This window comes from Ambystoma mexicanum, chromosome 8 (assembly GCF_040938575.1).
Source record: "Ambystoma mexicanum isolate Mex_15411 chromosome 8, UKY_AmexF1_1, whole genome shotgun sequence".
Taxonomy (NCBI): Eukaryota; Metazoa; Chordata; class Amphibia; order Caudata; family Ambystomatidae; genus Ambystoma; species Ambystoma mexicanum.
The window spans coordinates 491,987,367-492,004,715 of record NC_090929.1 but is presented as its reverse complement, the minus strand read 5'-3'; the positions used below and the strand labels follow the sequence as shown (position 1 = coordinate 492,004,715).

At 44.3% G+C, this 17,349-nt stretch overlaps 1 protein-coding gene across 4 annotated transcripts in view; it reads left to right on the top strand.

The window, feature by feature from the left end:
* The window catches only part of LOC138472131 (Golgi integral membrane protein 4-like), a 439,726-nt gene that overhangs the window by 238,211 nt on the left and 184,166 nt on the right, over positions 1-17,349 (top strand). For 2 of the 4 annotated variants that reach the window (XM_069610136.1, XM_069610135.1), the window contains 2 exons: positions 6,340-6,630; positions 16,150-16,283. In XM_069610136.1, the coding sequence (XP_069466237.1) occupies positions 6,340-6,630; positions 16,150-16,283 (425 nt within the window). The remainder of the gene's footprint in view (positions 1-6,339; positions 6,631-16,149; positions 16,284-17,349) is intronic. The other 2 variants (XM_069610138.1, XM_069610137.1) reach the window with 1 other exon arrangement.

Genomic DNA, 17,349 nt, shown 5'->3' with positions numbered 1-17,349 from the left:
TGCCAGCTGGCAGTTTCCCCAGCATCGGTTGAGCGGACCATGAAAATGCTTTGTGACTTTTCACAGGTGGCATGTATTTTCAGAGTCGCGCTCACAAATGGCTTTCCACGGATTTCCCCTCCCACTGAATGCACACATTTCACCATCTTTATAGTCTCCATCAAGCTGCTGTCGAATACTATGTATTTGGCCTCTTCTATAATACTGTCATCAGGCAACATTGTTGTTTCGGACTGACACGTGGTGGACATATCAGCAAAACAGGACATACTATAGTCGATATCTTTGTCTGTTTCGTCGGTCAATAGTGTTGATGCTTCAGTTTCTGTCACTTCAACATCTGTTACTTGACGATGGATAGGAGAAAACATCAATGTGGACTGTTTTTTGGGGGGCATTTGTTTTGGCGGGTGTCGATTGAGTCAAGTGCTCATCGAGTAATGTAAAATTATCTTCTATAAATTCAATTGCACCTTCCTCTGGCGGAGCGGGCGCATTGTAGCAATGGTCCAAGAACACTTTGCTGGAATCGTCGGTCTTATTAAATTCATTTTCTGGCCATTGGGCATAGGCATCTCGAGTGTGAACACGACGCGCCTCAATGAATAGTTCCTCCATGGTGAAAACAGTTTGGCAAGCAGCATCTGTCATTTGTATCGCTGTCTGTGTCTGCATAGTCCGTACTCGATTGGGCAACTACAGGACAGATGGGAGAAGGGATGTTCAGTGTAAATCCAACATACAGTGTTGTACAAATGACATTAAAAAAAGCATATAATGAAGGTCTTGGCACAAAACTGTTGCCAACAATAGAAGGTGTTTATACCTAACCTTATTTTTTTCTTTTCTTTGAAACCTTCTTTACTCTAACATCAGTAAACTGGCGGACCGACTGATACACTTCCTCCGGTTCAATATACGGATCTTGTATACATCCCTACAAAAAATAGTATCCATTTAAAATAAGTCATTGGAATTACACATGTAATTAGACCGACTTTCTTTTATTTGATGGTACTGTCAGTGCGCATACCTCTGGCTCCGGAGCAACTGTATGGTCTGGTTCCGGAACACCCACAATGGATAATGTAATTGTAGAGGACGCTGCAGCATCTCCCTGAAACACAGTACTTGCATTAGTGAGGTCGAAAAGATTGGAAACGGGACACAGATGAAAAAGGTACATATCAACAGTAAAGTGGCAAAGAAACATTGTGCAATGCAATGATACGTTGCGAAAATATGATCGGATTATCTCGTCCTATTGAGCTATGAAGACCCATACACCTGACACCAGCTCTACTACGAGGGGTGTTCGTATTGTAGTGGAGGCTTCAGCATCTACCTGAAACACAGTACTTTCATTAGTGATGTCGAAAAGATCGGAAACGGGACACACAATTTTGAAAGACAACATAGGTACTTATCAACAGTAAAGTGGTAAAGAAACATTTTGTAATGCAATTATACGTTGCAAAAATATGATCACATTATCCAGAATTCCGTACATAAAACCAGTATGGAACAGAATAGTTGGGTAAGATTACCTGATACGCGGTCGAAGTGGTTGATGACTCCATGTAAAACATGGATGTTGAATCTTGTTCCTTCATATTCGGTGGATAGTCATGGAGTGGTGAAGGGAAAGTATTATTCGATTTTAGAAATTCCAACATTACAAAATGGCATGTAAGGAGACTGAATAAGAGATAATGACACTTATTGAAATGCATAATATAGCATAGTTATCCATCCCCATGAATCATTTTTCTAAGTGGGTTCTGCAAAACAAGGACTAATGTTTAGCAAAAAAGTAATTATTTCAACAGCTATTCAATCACATAAATATTGAAAGTACTAGAAGTGGCATTTACACCGAAAATACAGGCGTAAAGCTAAATCCGGAAGCGTGACTCACCTGTGGTGGCATTTTCATGAGTAAAGTCGGACTAGCGTTTGGGAGCAATTTCCGAGTTGTTCTCGGTTGATTCCTCTTTGTGTACAAGGATGTGTCATACATATCCGGTGAGAAGTGCAGGCTGCAGATGCGGTATCGATGACCCCCTCTTGTCCTCCAAGACTTGGTTGACTCTACTTTCAAGGTCTTCCAGTGGATATCCGCAACATCTGACCCATTCTCTTATTCGTCAACAGTTTTAGGGAATACATGCATTGTAATGCCTTCGGATTTGTCATGGGTCTTTGAAGGGCAACCAAACATAGAACATGCAGGCATTGTTGTAAATTCTGCAAAATAAAGGTCAACATTATTAGAAAATTATTTTGCATAAGCATGTGCGAAAGAATGAATTGGACCATACATTGTTCGATGCACGCTTTCTTTTGGGCACCACAGCTAAACCAGTGCAGCGTGTGCGGCTGTATTATAGGACAAATTTCACTAACGATTCATTGATGTGTTGAAAATCAGAACATGTTACTCGTCCCTTGAATCGTCTATCATGCACGAATATGAAACGTGCTTATACTATAGGCACGGTCTGCGAAGGATGCAATACGATGCCAATTGACAATGATACAAATTGATATACCGATAACATAACAAAAGAAACTCAAGTCAATAGCAATGATACAAATTAACATAGCACTACAGAGTTAGATACTTCGGAATAGATATAAATTTACAAATGAAGGAGATATTAGGATACATGTCCTTACCTTGACCAATAAACAGTTGGATTCAGCAAGCAGAGTAATTAGTGGCAGGAGAACAGGGAGATGTTCACAGGTAGCACACTGACAAGTTCACTCGAAGCAGTCAGAGAAGCACGTTCACGAGTTGATTTGGAGTGCTCAAGGATGTTCTCATGGTAAATATCCAGTGGTTTATAAAGAATAACAAAAAGGGATGTGTTTGTGAATGAATGACATGTGTATGTCGTGGCATTATGTACATTGCAGCGGTGCAATCTGCTTCGGGGGAGGCCTGCCTGGAGACACGGGGTCTGAGGCCATGTGAGCAATGGCCCCTGTGCATGGGATACCTATTGAAGTGTACATGTTGTTTGGCACCTTGGCCGTTTGCGCCCCTTACAGCCCACCATGGCAGCGCACATCCACTGGTGCGAACTGCCTTTGATAGTGGGGGGTGGGATGGATGGGCCGGGAGGCGTGCAGACAAGGCACCGGAACACCGCTGAATGGAAACACACTTGATTCACTTAAAAACTGAAGCAACCATTGATAAAAAAATATGTTGCGTTTTATTTGGTTTCTTATTTTGATGGCACAAAAATACTAAACATTGTAAATGTCTGGTTACAGCTCAGCGAGGGAAAATCCCCTGTACTGACCACTGTCGCTGGGGAAAGTTTGTCCAATGGCGCCAACGACACAGGCGGGTATTACTCGTGTCCAAGCCTCTCATGTAGCCACCATGTGTACGAACGATAGGCCACCAGCTAGTACCACATATGAAAAAGAAAGATGCAATCTGTTATTAAATGACCAAGATAAGTGTATTAAACCTTGGTTGTCAATGACCATTCTTGCATGCAATGGCATTTTTACCCTGACAAATGCTAACTAGACACTGCGACTTTTATGCGACTATTACTAGAGAATTGCAAGACTAAACGGATATGACAATGATATCTTGAAGTTACGAGAATATAGGGGACAACCATGAAATAGTAGTGGCCTAACTGACATCACAACCAGACAACACTTACTCGGATTACGAGGGCGAACTGTTGCGCGAAGTTCGTGCATAAGCACCATCAAAATCCTCAACACGGACCGTGTGAGACAGACTGCCGTGAAGTCTGGCAGCTCGGTAACGCATTGCAGCTGTGGATCGCCTTGCGATATGTAGGACAAGCATCCAGAGTTTTCTCGGCAGCAGCGGTTCTCCACCTCAGTTGGCTTTAGCGCGCACCGATTGCAGGCACACCAGGTGGAAACGCTGTCCATGCGACTAGGCCCAGGCTCTTCATCTGTTGAAACGTCCGCCCAACTGTTGTCTAAATCCCCATCGTCTACAGAGCTTGCTCTTTCCAGTAATTCCTCCTCGGAATACTCGGGTTTGTACAGGTAGGGCATTATTGGTGCCATTGTGTGGTAAAGAAACAAAAATAATTTATAGCGGTGGTACTGGTATCTGTTCATACGGGCTACAAGCAACGAAGGTAGTGTCATGATTCCTGCCCCTCGTGTCCCCAGCCCTCCAAGATGTCAGGCTGGAGCCAGGCCACGATCACCCACATGGCCGTCAAGGGGCCTCTCCATCCCTCCAAGACCCACTCGGAGTCAGACTTGGTGCTTGTGGCACCAGACTCACTCACTCCCATCGGATAACATTGGGGATTGGATTTGTAGTGCATTGATGGGGACACGATGGATGCCCCCACATATTTCGGTTCCCAGAACTGCATGTGCAGTCTAGTCTTTTGGGTGTGGTTCAGGCCAGAGACACCTGTGATACCGAGAGACTATTTAAGCCATGCCCAGGCTGAGAAACATGCTTTGCGTTTTCTGCACCTGCAGCGTGACACTCGCCGTGTTCGGATCGGTCTCCAGTAGGCCTGCATCTTCTGCGCTCAGCTCCTGCAAGAACAAGAACACTGTTAGGAACAGCCTTACCTTGCAGCGCTTCTGCCCATCATTCATTGCTCCTTCTGTTCTGCGGGCATCTTCGGTGGTGTCATTCCCATCCCAGCACGCCGCTTCCTAAGGGAAAAGAACAGAAAAAAGGCATTAGTAAGCATTCTGCAAATCTTCGCTTATTTTTAAATACTGTACAAGCTTCAAACGCTTACCTGAATCCCAGCCCGTCTGGGGGAACTCTGTCTCCGGAACTCCTCATCCATCTGCAAGAGGGAAAAGACACTCCAGGTTAGCGTGGAAACATCTAGAGGCTCCGCATACCACGCTTTCTCACCGCATTTGTTCTTCGTAACTGGCATCCACGCTGAAAACGTCGCGCCACCTAAAAAACACAGAAAAAGAACTCACTTCAATACAAATACGAAAGGAGTGCATCGCGCATTGCGCTCTGACTCACCTTCAGCGCTACTCAACTCAACAGCACGCCGCCATCCCCGGACGCCGCCCATCATCTAAGGAAGGAAAGGAGCGAAGTTAGAGAACTGTTCAAAAGACTCATTATACTTACCTGTCGGACTCTTGCCAGTGAAGTAACTAGGCAGCAACGAGCCCGCATTAATCAACGCGCCCCTGCGCTGAAAGCAGGACTGAGTGCACACTATTCAAGAAAACAAGGTGAGCTGTGGATCAAAGGGAAGGGTTGGACCCCGGGAAACAAGGGGTTGAAGCACACGGAGACAATAGGGAGTTAAACTCTACCAATCCTGTGTTTCAGGCCCAGTCTCTAGTCGAGTAGACTCCAGGGAAGGGAAGGGTTTGAGGTCGTAATAGGTCAGAACAGGCTGAGTGACATCCCCGTGGATAACAGGTGAGCGTTACAGGTAGCTGACCAGAGCACAGAAACGAGTCACAGAATACTCAAAAACAGCAAGAGGAATGGAAAAGAAAATCTGCTGTTGTGTGTTGTGAAACGCTCTGTTTATACTTGTCGAGAAAAGAGGCTTCCTGCCATTTCCATGGCGACACGTCATTAGCTAAGGCGCAGAGAATGTTGACGCGAGACGTGCTTTGGCATTGTGAAATGGGCGGTACCCGTCTAGTGATGTCAGGCTCAGGGGCGGGGGATATGATTTTGTGCCGCAAACACAGGTCACCCAGGGCGATGTGGCAAGTGATAATATTATCACAAAATGGCCGCGCCCTGCTGCCCGATTGTGCTTGTTTTCAACAGGCGACAACTCGGGTAAGGTGCATAGGAAATGTTTGTACGATCGATCGAATTATGATTAAAAGCACATGGCCGACCCATAGGGACAATAATATTTTTTGACTGAACCATTCCTTTAAGTCACTGAACCAAGCTAAGTTGTGGGGTGGGGGACGGGAGGAGGGCCAACAACCTCAAAACCATTTGTCAGCTGGGCTAAAACATCAATTACTGACTGGTCGTAGCTCAATCTCCTATAATCGATGGTGAGTGTGATTGATGCGGGCCAGCAAGTAATCAATTTGTATTTTTTTACAAAGACCTTCAGTTTTAAGTGCATTTCAGAGGAAAAATAAAACTGATGAATGCCAACAGTTGTGCTGTAGATTTCTGAAAATTAACCATGGCCAGCACGGCATCTCCTGAGCTCTGGTTCGGTTCACTAGTTGCTGACCACAGCTACAAAATGTCTATTACCGTCTCCCCACCAACAGCGCTCCTAACTGTCTCCCGATTGTCCAGCTATAACTGACCTGACACTCACTCACTATCTCATTCTTTCCCAGCTCTTCAGAGCCCTTGGGGCTGAAGTGCAGCACATTCAGGAAGAGAAGGGCTCGGAAGCCATTCCCCCAGGAACGCCAACAGACTCTGGAAGGAGGCTCGCAGGAGGTGGGGTGAAACCCCTAGGTGACCCTGGAGAGGCAAAGATACAAGGTCCGGCAGTGTCTGGGCCCCAGACGGAGACTCTGGGTGTACTGCCGCAGCCAGACCTCCCTCTGTGGCTACTAAATGGCCGTGAAGGCCATGCCCTGCGCTTCATCAGGACTGTGAACAGTGTGCAAGCTGGTGACGGGGTAATGATACCATTGACTGTAAGGCTGTTCTTAATCATATGCACAGTCCATGCAGTCTCCAGGATGGACGATCGCTCCCTTATTCCACTCCCAATCCTTTCTAACTTTCTGTACCCCAACAGCACCTTGGGTTCCTCATCTTGCACAGTTACCTGGCATGTCCCCATCTCTCCCCATGTCCTACCCTTCTATCCTACAATGCTCCATTTTCTGTCCACTTTCTTTGTCTCTTCTTGGTTTCCATGTGGATGCATGTACTGTAATTTGTGCAGAGCCTCTTTCAGTGTTGTGCTGCACGACCTCCCTGATCTCTGTGCCTCTCCAACTGCCTTTCTGGAAAGCACTCCAGAGAAGCATGCTGGTGAGATGCTAATGTTCAATTAATCAGATTCAGATGAGCAGTTAATGAGATGCTAATGGGGCACTTATGACATGAATATTCACATTGCTCTTTCGTATTGAAGCACTGATTGTGGAGCCGGAGCAGTGCGGTAGTATAAAGGACTCTGTCTGGAGTTTGCATTATGGGGTGAGTGGTGGATGGAGTCTTAGAGGGCGAGTTCTCAATAGCACTGACGATTTGACTCTAGACTTCTAAATATCAGTGATTATTATAACCTAACTCAAGGGAGCTCATTTCGTGGACCCTGAACCATCAACTGTTGTGTTGGTACATTGGATTTAAGTCTGTCACCTAGTATTGGACTCATTTGTGTAACAGATTGCAAACCCATTGAGCCATTTTACGTGTTGGTGTTCATGCACCATCACTTGCAGAGAAGCCAGGGATCTACTCGAGAGTCGGAAGGAAGGGCGCGAGTACCAGCTTTAGAGCGCCACACCATTTGTTTGACTAGACAATAAATTGCTATCCAAGGTAAACCCAAAAGCAAATCTAAAACATTGTTATGTAGCTATCCTATCCCACTTAATTCAGATATAATTCAACAGCACAATCAGCCACTGGAATATCTAGCCCAGACTCCGATTCATGTACATTTATTTATTTAGCCATTTATAAAGCGCACAAAACCCAGTGGTATCTAGGCGCTTTTTCTTACCAGATTGGCTAAAGACATATGGTTCAGCACAGAGGAGCAGATTACAGTCTTATCTTGGATTATTCACACAGTCGACTGCCATGCTTCATTACATGAATTGCAGGAATAACTTGTAGAATGGTGCAGAAGGCAGGTGGAATACAGCATATTGGAGGTGAAGACAGTGCCGTTGTAGTCTACGTGTGAGAACCCTATGCTAAGTGACAGTTTCAGGCTTGATTGAAGAGCCAGGTTTTAAAGCCTTTGCAGAAGGACCATAGTGATGTCTGTCCTCAGTGTTAAGGGCAGGGAGTTCCATTGCTTGACCGCGATCACTGGGAAACTAGAACCGCCAGCTTTCTGTTGCCTAAATCTGGGTACAGGGATTAGGCTGGTGTAGGAGGACCAGGTGGGTCTGTTGTATTGGGTTTTTGAGATTTGATTGGTGAGGTATGCTGGGGCACTGTTCGAGAGGCATTTGTGAGTAAGTGAAAGGACTGTAAATTTGATTCTATCTCGTACTGCGAGCCAGTGGATGTTGCGTCTAGTTGACGAAATGTGTTCATGTTTGGGTGCGTCGAGTGCAACTCTAATTGCATTGTTTTGCACGACTTGTAATCTGCTAATGTTTCTGGCATTGGGAGCCTGCAAAGAGGCAATTGCAGTAATCGATTCTGGAAAGGATCAGTGCCTTGCCAGCGTGATGCAGTTGTTGGGGGGGATAGGAAGGGTATGCTAGCTCTGATTAGTTTGGAGGTGTAGGCTGCTGAAAACTATGGCGTTAACTTGCCTTGTTGAGGTAAGTGCTGAGTCAATGTGGACACCTAAGGTTTTTATCTCCTTGGCCACGTTGATGGTATTGCTGTCAATGTTGGATTTATAGAGTTGTGGTAGTTTGTTCAGTTTGGATTGGCTGCCTATGATGAGTAATTCAATTGAGACAGAACTAATTTTCTGCCATCCATGCTTGGATGGTGAGTTAAATTTCGTTAAAGGTGTTTGAGTCTGTGTCGTAGGAACCCGTGATAGCTAGGAGTATTTGGGTGTCATCCGCATAATTTTTATAGGTGACACCCAATTTGTCTAGAGTGTAAAAATGGGGTTTGCTGAATACATTATATAATGTAGGTAACACACATGAACCTTGAGGTACGCCGCAGGAGACTGCGGCTGAGTGGCTGCTGAGGAGGTGAATACCCTCCTCGTACGGTTGGAGAGAAAAGATTCAATCCAATTTTATGGCTTTTGGTGAGAATTGGGCGGCAGCTGCCAGATGTTGGAATAAGATTTTGTGGTTAACTAATTCAAATGCTGCGGACAGGTCAAGCAGGAGGAAGATGCAGAGGGTCCCCTTTGTCCTTGATTTGGTCCATTTGTGTTTTTGGGTCCAGAAGTACGGTTTTCGTGCCGTGGCCTGTGCGGAAGCCTGACTGTCTAAGGCCTAGAAGGCTATTAGAGTCCAAGAATGTTTGTATCTGTAGATAAACTACGCGGTCTAGGATTTGTAGGAGAAAGGGTACTGTGGTGATGGTTCGGAAGTTAGTTGGGATGTTGGGGTCCAGCGTTGTTTTTTTGAGCAACGGGAGTACCCAGGCTTCTTTTAGAGCAGGTCCTTTGCTGGAGGCAAATTAACTGTTGATCAGTGTGGTAATGAAAGGCCCCAGCTCATTAACACAATCGTGTCACCTTGACATCTCGACGGCTTCAATCCTTTGATTATTTTGATCGTTTCTGTAGTAGTCAGGGGTGTGAATGCAAATTTGTGTGCGACTTGCTGCTTCAGAGGAGTCATGGATAAGTTTAGTTTTCTTGGCTTCAATTTTGTTTTGGAGGAGAGTGATTTTGTCAACCAAGGTGTTTTGGGCGTTGGAACACCATTGCTGGTCCTTAATGCAGTGGTCAGGGGTTGGGGCCGGCGATTCCAGCTCACGAAATATGGTGAAGAGTTTTCTAGAGCTAGATTGGCATTCTCAACTTTCTGGTTGTAAGAATCCCCTTTAGCTTTAATGGTTGCTTCCTTGTATGGTTGCTTCCTTGTATTCATTGGTTAGGGAATGGAAGTGAGCCTTATTTGCATTTGAAGGTATTTTTTTCCAGTTGCAGAGCTGAGCGCAGGGTTTGTAAGTTTGCTGTAAACCAGGAGTTAGTGTGTGCTATTGTTTTAGTTTTCCAGACTGCTAGAATGGTTTGGTTGTAGAGGGTAATCAAGGATGTGGGATCCACGTTGGGGGGTCAGGAGTGCTAGTTATTGGTATGGGTAGCATGTTATCTCGGTTAATGTTTCTCTGGCTTCTTGACGGCAGTGATGATGTGAGTAGGCTAGGTTTGGTAGGTTTGGTGGTTATTGCACTAGAGAAGAGAATGAAATTGTGGACAGACCATGGACAGGGGGTGTTTGCTAGTATGTTGGTGACACAATTGGTATTGGCTAGCCAATCTGATGTGCATCCTTTTTCGTGAGTTGGGAAGGAGATACGGTGTGTGAAGCCTTGGGCTTCCATCGCATTGGCAATGAGACATGCTTGAGTATCTAGAGGGTCATTCAAGCCTAGGTTGAAGTCACCCAGGATGATTATTTTTGAAAGAGGCTTTGTGTTGGATGCTAGAAGTGAGGTAATATCATGTTCAAATGCAGATAATGGTCCTGGAGGTCTGTTGAAGATGTGAAAAGTGAGGGTGCAGGTGGACGTGAGGGTGATTTTCAGTGCAATTACTTCACCAGATGGGAAGATGTGGTCTGCGGATGTCCTTAGATTGATAGTGTTTTTTACGAGGAGAGCCACGCCTCATTTACCAGTTGTTCTGTCTTTCTTGTAGATTGTATATCCTTCCTGGATGGATAGGGCAGGTTCTGATGCAGAGTGTAGCCACGTTTCCGTGATAGCAAGATGTCTAGGTCGTTGGTTTTAATGAGGTCTGCAACGTCTAGGGAGTGAGCAGGGAGAGATCTAATATTGATAAGAACTCCTTTCCGGTGTGCCATAGTGTCGGTGCAGTCATTGTCCTTAATGTTAGTTCTTGAAGTTTTCAATTTATTCGTCTTTACTATGGGGTGTCAGGGTTGGTCTATCTCTGAGGTACTGCAGTGTTTGACAGCATGTCGAGGATCTGAAGAGGAGAGTGTCTGGTTTCTATGTGAGGATGAATTGTTTCCGTCAGTGGTGGGCAGGGTAAGTGATGGGGTCTTTTTGACGTAAGATTGAGTGCAGGAAGCTAGGCGTTTGTTTCTCAGAATGGCAGTACATGGGTCTGAGTGAGGAGTGTATGTTTTTTTTAGATGGCTCAAGGTGGTCTGGGGTGGTCCTGCCAAAGGGGTGCAATGACATGAAAGGGGGTGCCTTCGGTAGGAGTGAGTTGGAGGAATATTGTGTGAATTGGGGAGTGCAAATGCCATTTGCAGTCTCTGTAGACTGGAGGGAGGGATAGTGCTTCCGATTTGGAATAAGTGCAGGTTCCTGGTTGTAGCGGGAAGCAGTGATGGATTCATAGCAAATTCCTTTATTTATGACCTTGTTATAAAAAAGCAATCTGCGTCAGTCCTATCATGGCAAGCCAAGAGAATCTTTTCCAATGATAATATAGACATTGTTCCTGTGTAGCATTGCCTGTGTGACCTCTGAAGCAGTCAAGGAATTGCGGCCATTGGGTGTGAACTCAACTGCATTTGCATAGACATGACCATGTCTCCTAATGATGCAAGTTCACGCACCTTGTTACAATGTAGTATTCCTTGTCCAAGATCACATGCAGCCAGTACAATGTCTGACTTTGGCAATGATGCACAAACATTGTTCCAATGTAGCATTCCCTGTCATTGTGTATAGGTCAAGGGCAATCATAAACCCTCCACTAGTCGCGTGATATTGGTCCAATGTAGAACATTCTCTGTGATGTCAAATGAAGCCACTAGATTGTCTCATCAACCTTGATGCATATACAACACGTAGAATTCCTGTCAGTTTGATCTCAAGTAGGCTGAAGATAATTTTCCACCAAATGGGAATAAATATACATTGTTACAGTTTAACTTTCTTTGCCTGCACTATCCCATACAGTCAATGGAACGTCTGGTATTGATGTCGATGCATCTACATTTTAGTGTAACGTTCCCAGTCTGCGTTACACCATGCAGCCAGTATAAAGTCCATCATTGACGTTGATAACATGTACACAGTGCAGCATTGCCTTTTGGTTTCCTGTCAAGCAGGCAGGAGAATGCATTCACGGAATGTGATTTCTTTGATTGTTACAATTTAGCATATTGTGTTTCTTTTCTTTAAATTATTTTTATTATTTTAATAATAATGAAACCACAATAGCAAAGAAATCCATTAAAATACCTACATGAAATGCATATTAACATCAGATCAGTCTTCACATATGAAGAGAGCGGTGGGGGACCAGGAAGGGAAAAACAGGAGTTGGACATATAATTCAGTAAAAGCACTCGTAATGTTCAAATATTCATCTGGCATTTTTTTAATCTGGAAGGACACTTTGCTGAGAGAACAGTCAAGTCATGCAGCCAGTCATCCACATTAGGCTTGAGATCACTCGTCCAAACTTGAAAATAAATTTGTTTGGCTACAGAAGGGCTTTATAAACCCAGTAGGTAGATTGTCAGCCCAAAGTAGACCCAACACAGAGATCATGAACGTACGAGGGAGAGAATAGCCGAACACAAGGTATATACGCTGGTGGACTTCTCTCTAAAACAATTGAACTTTCTGACAGAGCCAAAACATATACAGAGTGTTAGCCACATCGCTATTACAGTTCCAACAAATATCATCCTGACTTGGCTTACAGTGCCAGAGTTTTCATGGGGGCCGGTAGATATGAGAGATCTTCTGTTGCCTATACCAGAGCTTCAAATTGATCCTAAACCTACTGGTGCCCACGTATATATGACTCCGATCGGTATCGGACAACATATGTCCTAAATCTGAGTCCCAACTGTGCTGAGCGGCTGTCTGGAGCTCAATTGGCAAAAGAAGTTTATAAAGCAAAGAGGCGGGGAGCGGCATACTTCGGTCCAAATGCAGACTCCTAGGTGGACTGTGCAAGTTAGCATTCGTGGGCGAGAGTAGTACTTCACAAAGATTACCTAGGACTAAATAACGGTGGGTTTCAGATAATCACAGCTTATATTTAAACCATAAAAGTTCAAAATCTAGCATAGATTGGCTATTATAGACTTTCCCTAATATCCAAATACCCGCACCCAAGAGAGGGTACTATTATCAATCGTCACAGCAGGCTTTTTTCATGGAGCGGAATCTGCACTGAGTAGGAACTGCTCACCTCGAACCTTGTTACTCTTTTTCCAATCTCTTAAAACATGCTTGACCAAGAGAGTCAAGCTAACCAGAGTTTTTTTTTCTCAATGTGGACTAAGCAATCGTGCGGGATTGGATGGACGGATTCCCCCTCAATGATGCCCAAATTTGGGGAATCAGCAGAATCCAACTTGAGCCAGTAATGCAGGGTACGCAGTGTGAAAGCAGAATATTGTCTTATATTAGGGAAGCCAAACCCACACTGGTGCACTGGTCTCATAAGGACCTCTTTTGGAATCCTCCATTTTCCCTTCCTCTCCCATGAAAATGTGTTTAACAATTTGTTTATTTCTTTTACCAGTTTACCTGATAGCAGAAGAGGGAACATGCTAAAAACATATAACAATTTGGGGAGGAAAGACGTCATGATTGCATTAATTTTACCCCATGCGTCAAATGTAGTCTTTTCCACTTAAGACATAGTACCGCAATCTCCTCAAGCTTACGTCTGACATTTAAATCAAGAAGCGATTCCCCAGCAATCTGAATTCCCAAGTATCTAAAACCACCATCAACCCAAAAATCCCGCCCCACATCAAGAATTCCCCTTTGGCATGAGGTCAAGATCGAAAAGATCAATGTCTTGGATATATTGACCTTGTAATCGTAAACTTGACCAAATGACTTCAGAGACGACAGCACCTGGAAAGAACTTTCAGAATCTGAGATTAACACCAGAAGGTAATCAGCAGTACCTCAGAAGTACAGCCACCATTAGGAATACCCTTTAGGCCCTGATGTGCTCTGAACACAGCAGCCAGCAGTTCTATAAATAAATCCAATACTAAAGGTGACAAAGGGAAACCTTGATGCGTACCTCTCTGGATGGCGAAGTGCTCAGAGGTGTAGCTATTAACTGTCACTGCGGCTGTAGCTCTATTATATAAGCCGCAAAAATCTCAGACCACAGTTTACCTTAAGCAAAACCCGACAGAGAAATGTTCAGTTCACCCTATTGAACGCTTTCTCTGCATCAATGCTAACAGCTGCATAAGCATCGGTAGAGTTTTTCCTTACGTGGACAACATCAAATAGCTCTCAGATTGTCATAACTATTCCTAACATGAACAGAGCCTGCTTCATTTTTGTGGACTAAGTTTGGCAACAGAATATTGGTTTTGCTTGTGTGTATTTTAGCTAAAAGTTTCACATCTGCGTTAAATCATGATATCGGGTGAATGGTGTTTTCCCAGTTTTGGAATCATGGTAAACAAAGCAGCCCACATAGGACCAGTAACTGCCTAATTTCTAATCACTTCCTCAAACGGCTGCACCAAAAAAAGGGGCAAGAGTATGACTGAAGGTTTTGTACAATTCAATCGGGAATCCATCTGACCCTGGACATTTCCCAGTTGACATCCCCTGCAGAGTCCACAACTCCCTGATATCACAAATACCCTGTAAAGTGCCAATCCGCAACTGGACATTTCTTGCTGCTCCAGGAACCATAGTTGACCTACACCTATTCTGGGGAGATGTGCCCTTAAAAGTATGAGCGTTGAATAAATAAAATAATTGCATTCTGCTGAATGTCTGGTCGTCCTTGTACTTGAGGACTGGGGCCCACTCGCATTTCCTCAGCCCTGCGTATAACCTGCATTTCCCAGTGCGTTTGGGAAGGTTGTAGGTGACATTAAGGTGGGATTCATTGAGCTCTTCCAGTCAGGTTTACAGGATACTGCCCAAGTGGGTGGAGGCTAGGGCACATGTACAGAGGGTTAGGAGCCTGGCCCGCATAGAAAGATAGAGACGAAATGACGATCAATGTGGCCGCCATTGATAGATGGTGTATTGAGCTTTGAGCGGTGAGCAGATGATGGATGGAGCACATAAAGAAGGCATAAGAAGTTTGGGCAGACGCACAAAGCCGGGGGGGGGCAGGAGGGGTGGTGACATGGTGGATTACAACCTCTAGTAACTTTTGTCACTTTTCATGGCCACTTGCACTAAAGGGATGGACTGAAACTGACGCAGTCTCTTTATGATAACTTCTCTTAAACGCAGCACCTTGAGCAGAGCCATATATTTCTACTTTATTCAAGTGAGGTGTGTGTGGAATGGCTGGTGGCTGCTGCATTATACGACTACTCGCGCTTGGGAGGAGCCCTTCGTGGTTAGCATAAAGTATGGTTCTGCAGTGTTGCTGCAAACCACAAAGCGGCGCCGCCTCATTTTGATTGCACACAACAATGTCTGCCTCTTTTCTGCCAACCACAGATGGCCACTTCCTCTTCTCGCCCTCGCCTTCCTGCTGCCAGGCCTCTTTCCCTCGCCTGAAGCAACTGCCACTTTCTGGTTGCTAACATTTACAGATTTTTTTTTCTTTCTTTTTTTTCTGTGTGATTTCCTCTTTGCATGTTACTAGTAAAAGCTTTTTGTAAAGAGTGACTGTTGTGAGTGCCATTTTGAAATGGTTTATTGTACTAGAGTTTTCCTTTAAATGCCACTTCTGCTGGTCTACTTTTAGTCATGGCACGTCATGTTGGTTGCTTGTCTAGCAGCTTTGCCACCCTAGGGGTTTCCAAACTCTGAATACTATTTGGGATTTTTTCTTCATTGGAGAGTAGAACATGTTTTTCCAAGTATGTTGTAGACTTGGCAGTGCTTCAGAATGTTTCTCAACCCTGAAACGAGGTACAGGCAGCGTCACTTGGGCCATACTTGTTGAATACTCTCTCATTGAACATTTGCATTGCACCCTTCCCGCACTATGTCCTAGTGATGTGTAGATAACCGCAGGAGAGGTTTAGTTTGAAGGCACATAGTCGAGGCGCTCCAATGCTGTTTGGTCTCACTCTGCTTCCAGGCAGTTCAGTCTGCATCAATTGCCCTATAATGGTGTTCAGTTACGTAGTCGGAAATGGGAGGTACAGTGGTTCCATCTTTTCAACCTTAAATGTAATACTTAATATAAGTCGTGGTAAGGTGGGACATGTAACACTTCATGTCCTCCTAATTTGGCTTTCCAATAAATTGTTAGGTATAGTAAATTCAGAGCAACATTAAAGGACTTTCTTTCGGAGCTGGGTCCTCCTATTATCGGGCAGCATTGAGAGGACTGCGGAAGGCTAGATTTGGGAAAATTGAATGCAGTGTTTGGCGGCATGCCCCGTTTGACAACCTGTTTTTTTTCTCTGCAGGATCAGAGACTTGTTGAAGGCACATCCAGCATGAAAAGGGAGGTACACGAACCCCTAGGAGCCGCAGCACCTCAGGAGAAGCCGGCACTTGGTTCGGAGCAGGTCCCAGATCCTCCCGATGTGCAGTTGCAGAGGTATGTATTTCAAGGTTACAAATAAGATGCATTGGTTCATTGCAACCAGAACCTCCTTAAAGTGGCTTGAGTTTGAAAATGTTAAATGACCCTCCCTGCCTATTAAATGGAGGCAATCTGCCTAGGTGTTATCAACCAAGAAAGTCCCTGATATGCTGGACTTAATCAATATTGAATATAAAAGAGAATTGGAAAAAGGTTCTTCTTTATTATCCATATTGTTAGCACAAACAAAGCTTTCAATTAATTACATGTACCAATACATGTTTTTGCTCGCACAATCAAGATTGAACTATATATTTACCCCGCATATTTTAAGCCAATCTAGCGTACTTGTCCCGTTGCAGAGTTGCGTTGTCAGGTGTACTCTGTTCTCTCCTTTTTTTGTGTGTGTGTGGTATGTGCACTTTTAACTTTCGGCTGGTGGAGTCGGTTTCTTTCCAGGTGTGTCAATGCAATCTGGTTCACACTATCTCGCTCTCTGTATTCTGTGATTCTTTTCTCTCTACATATCCCCTTCCTCGCTTTCCCTCCTTCCATTTCTGTCTCCGCCTCTCTCCCCGTCTTTCCCGCTGTCTTGCTCCCTCTGTCTGTGAGTCGCACTCTGCCTAGTACTCTCTGCCTCATGCGCTCTGCGGCTCCCTCTCTAGATGCCCACAAAGAAACAGATCATTGTATTTATTCGGAGGACATTTTGAGAGACATGTTGTGCGTTCTTGGCAAAAAGCAAAATATTTTATTGTACTAACTTTGTAGAATATCCTCTTAAAATCTTACGCTTTACAATGTTTATTTCTGATGATGGATTCCAGTATATATTTGAGGCATAAGACCATCACACTTTTACTGAGAAAAGCATATTATCGAAAACTGGAATAACCATGTAATGCATTTCCTATTCTATATTCTGTTTTGAAATACCCCTATGGAAAAGAGGAAGGGGACACCTGGTGGTTCCTGACTTCTTTGCTTAAAGTCATTGAGCCTTTTGAAATGGTAAGCATGGCCCCAGATCATTTTATATGACAAATATGTATATGTATGTGTGAGACAGATACATTTTAAA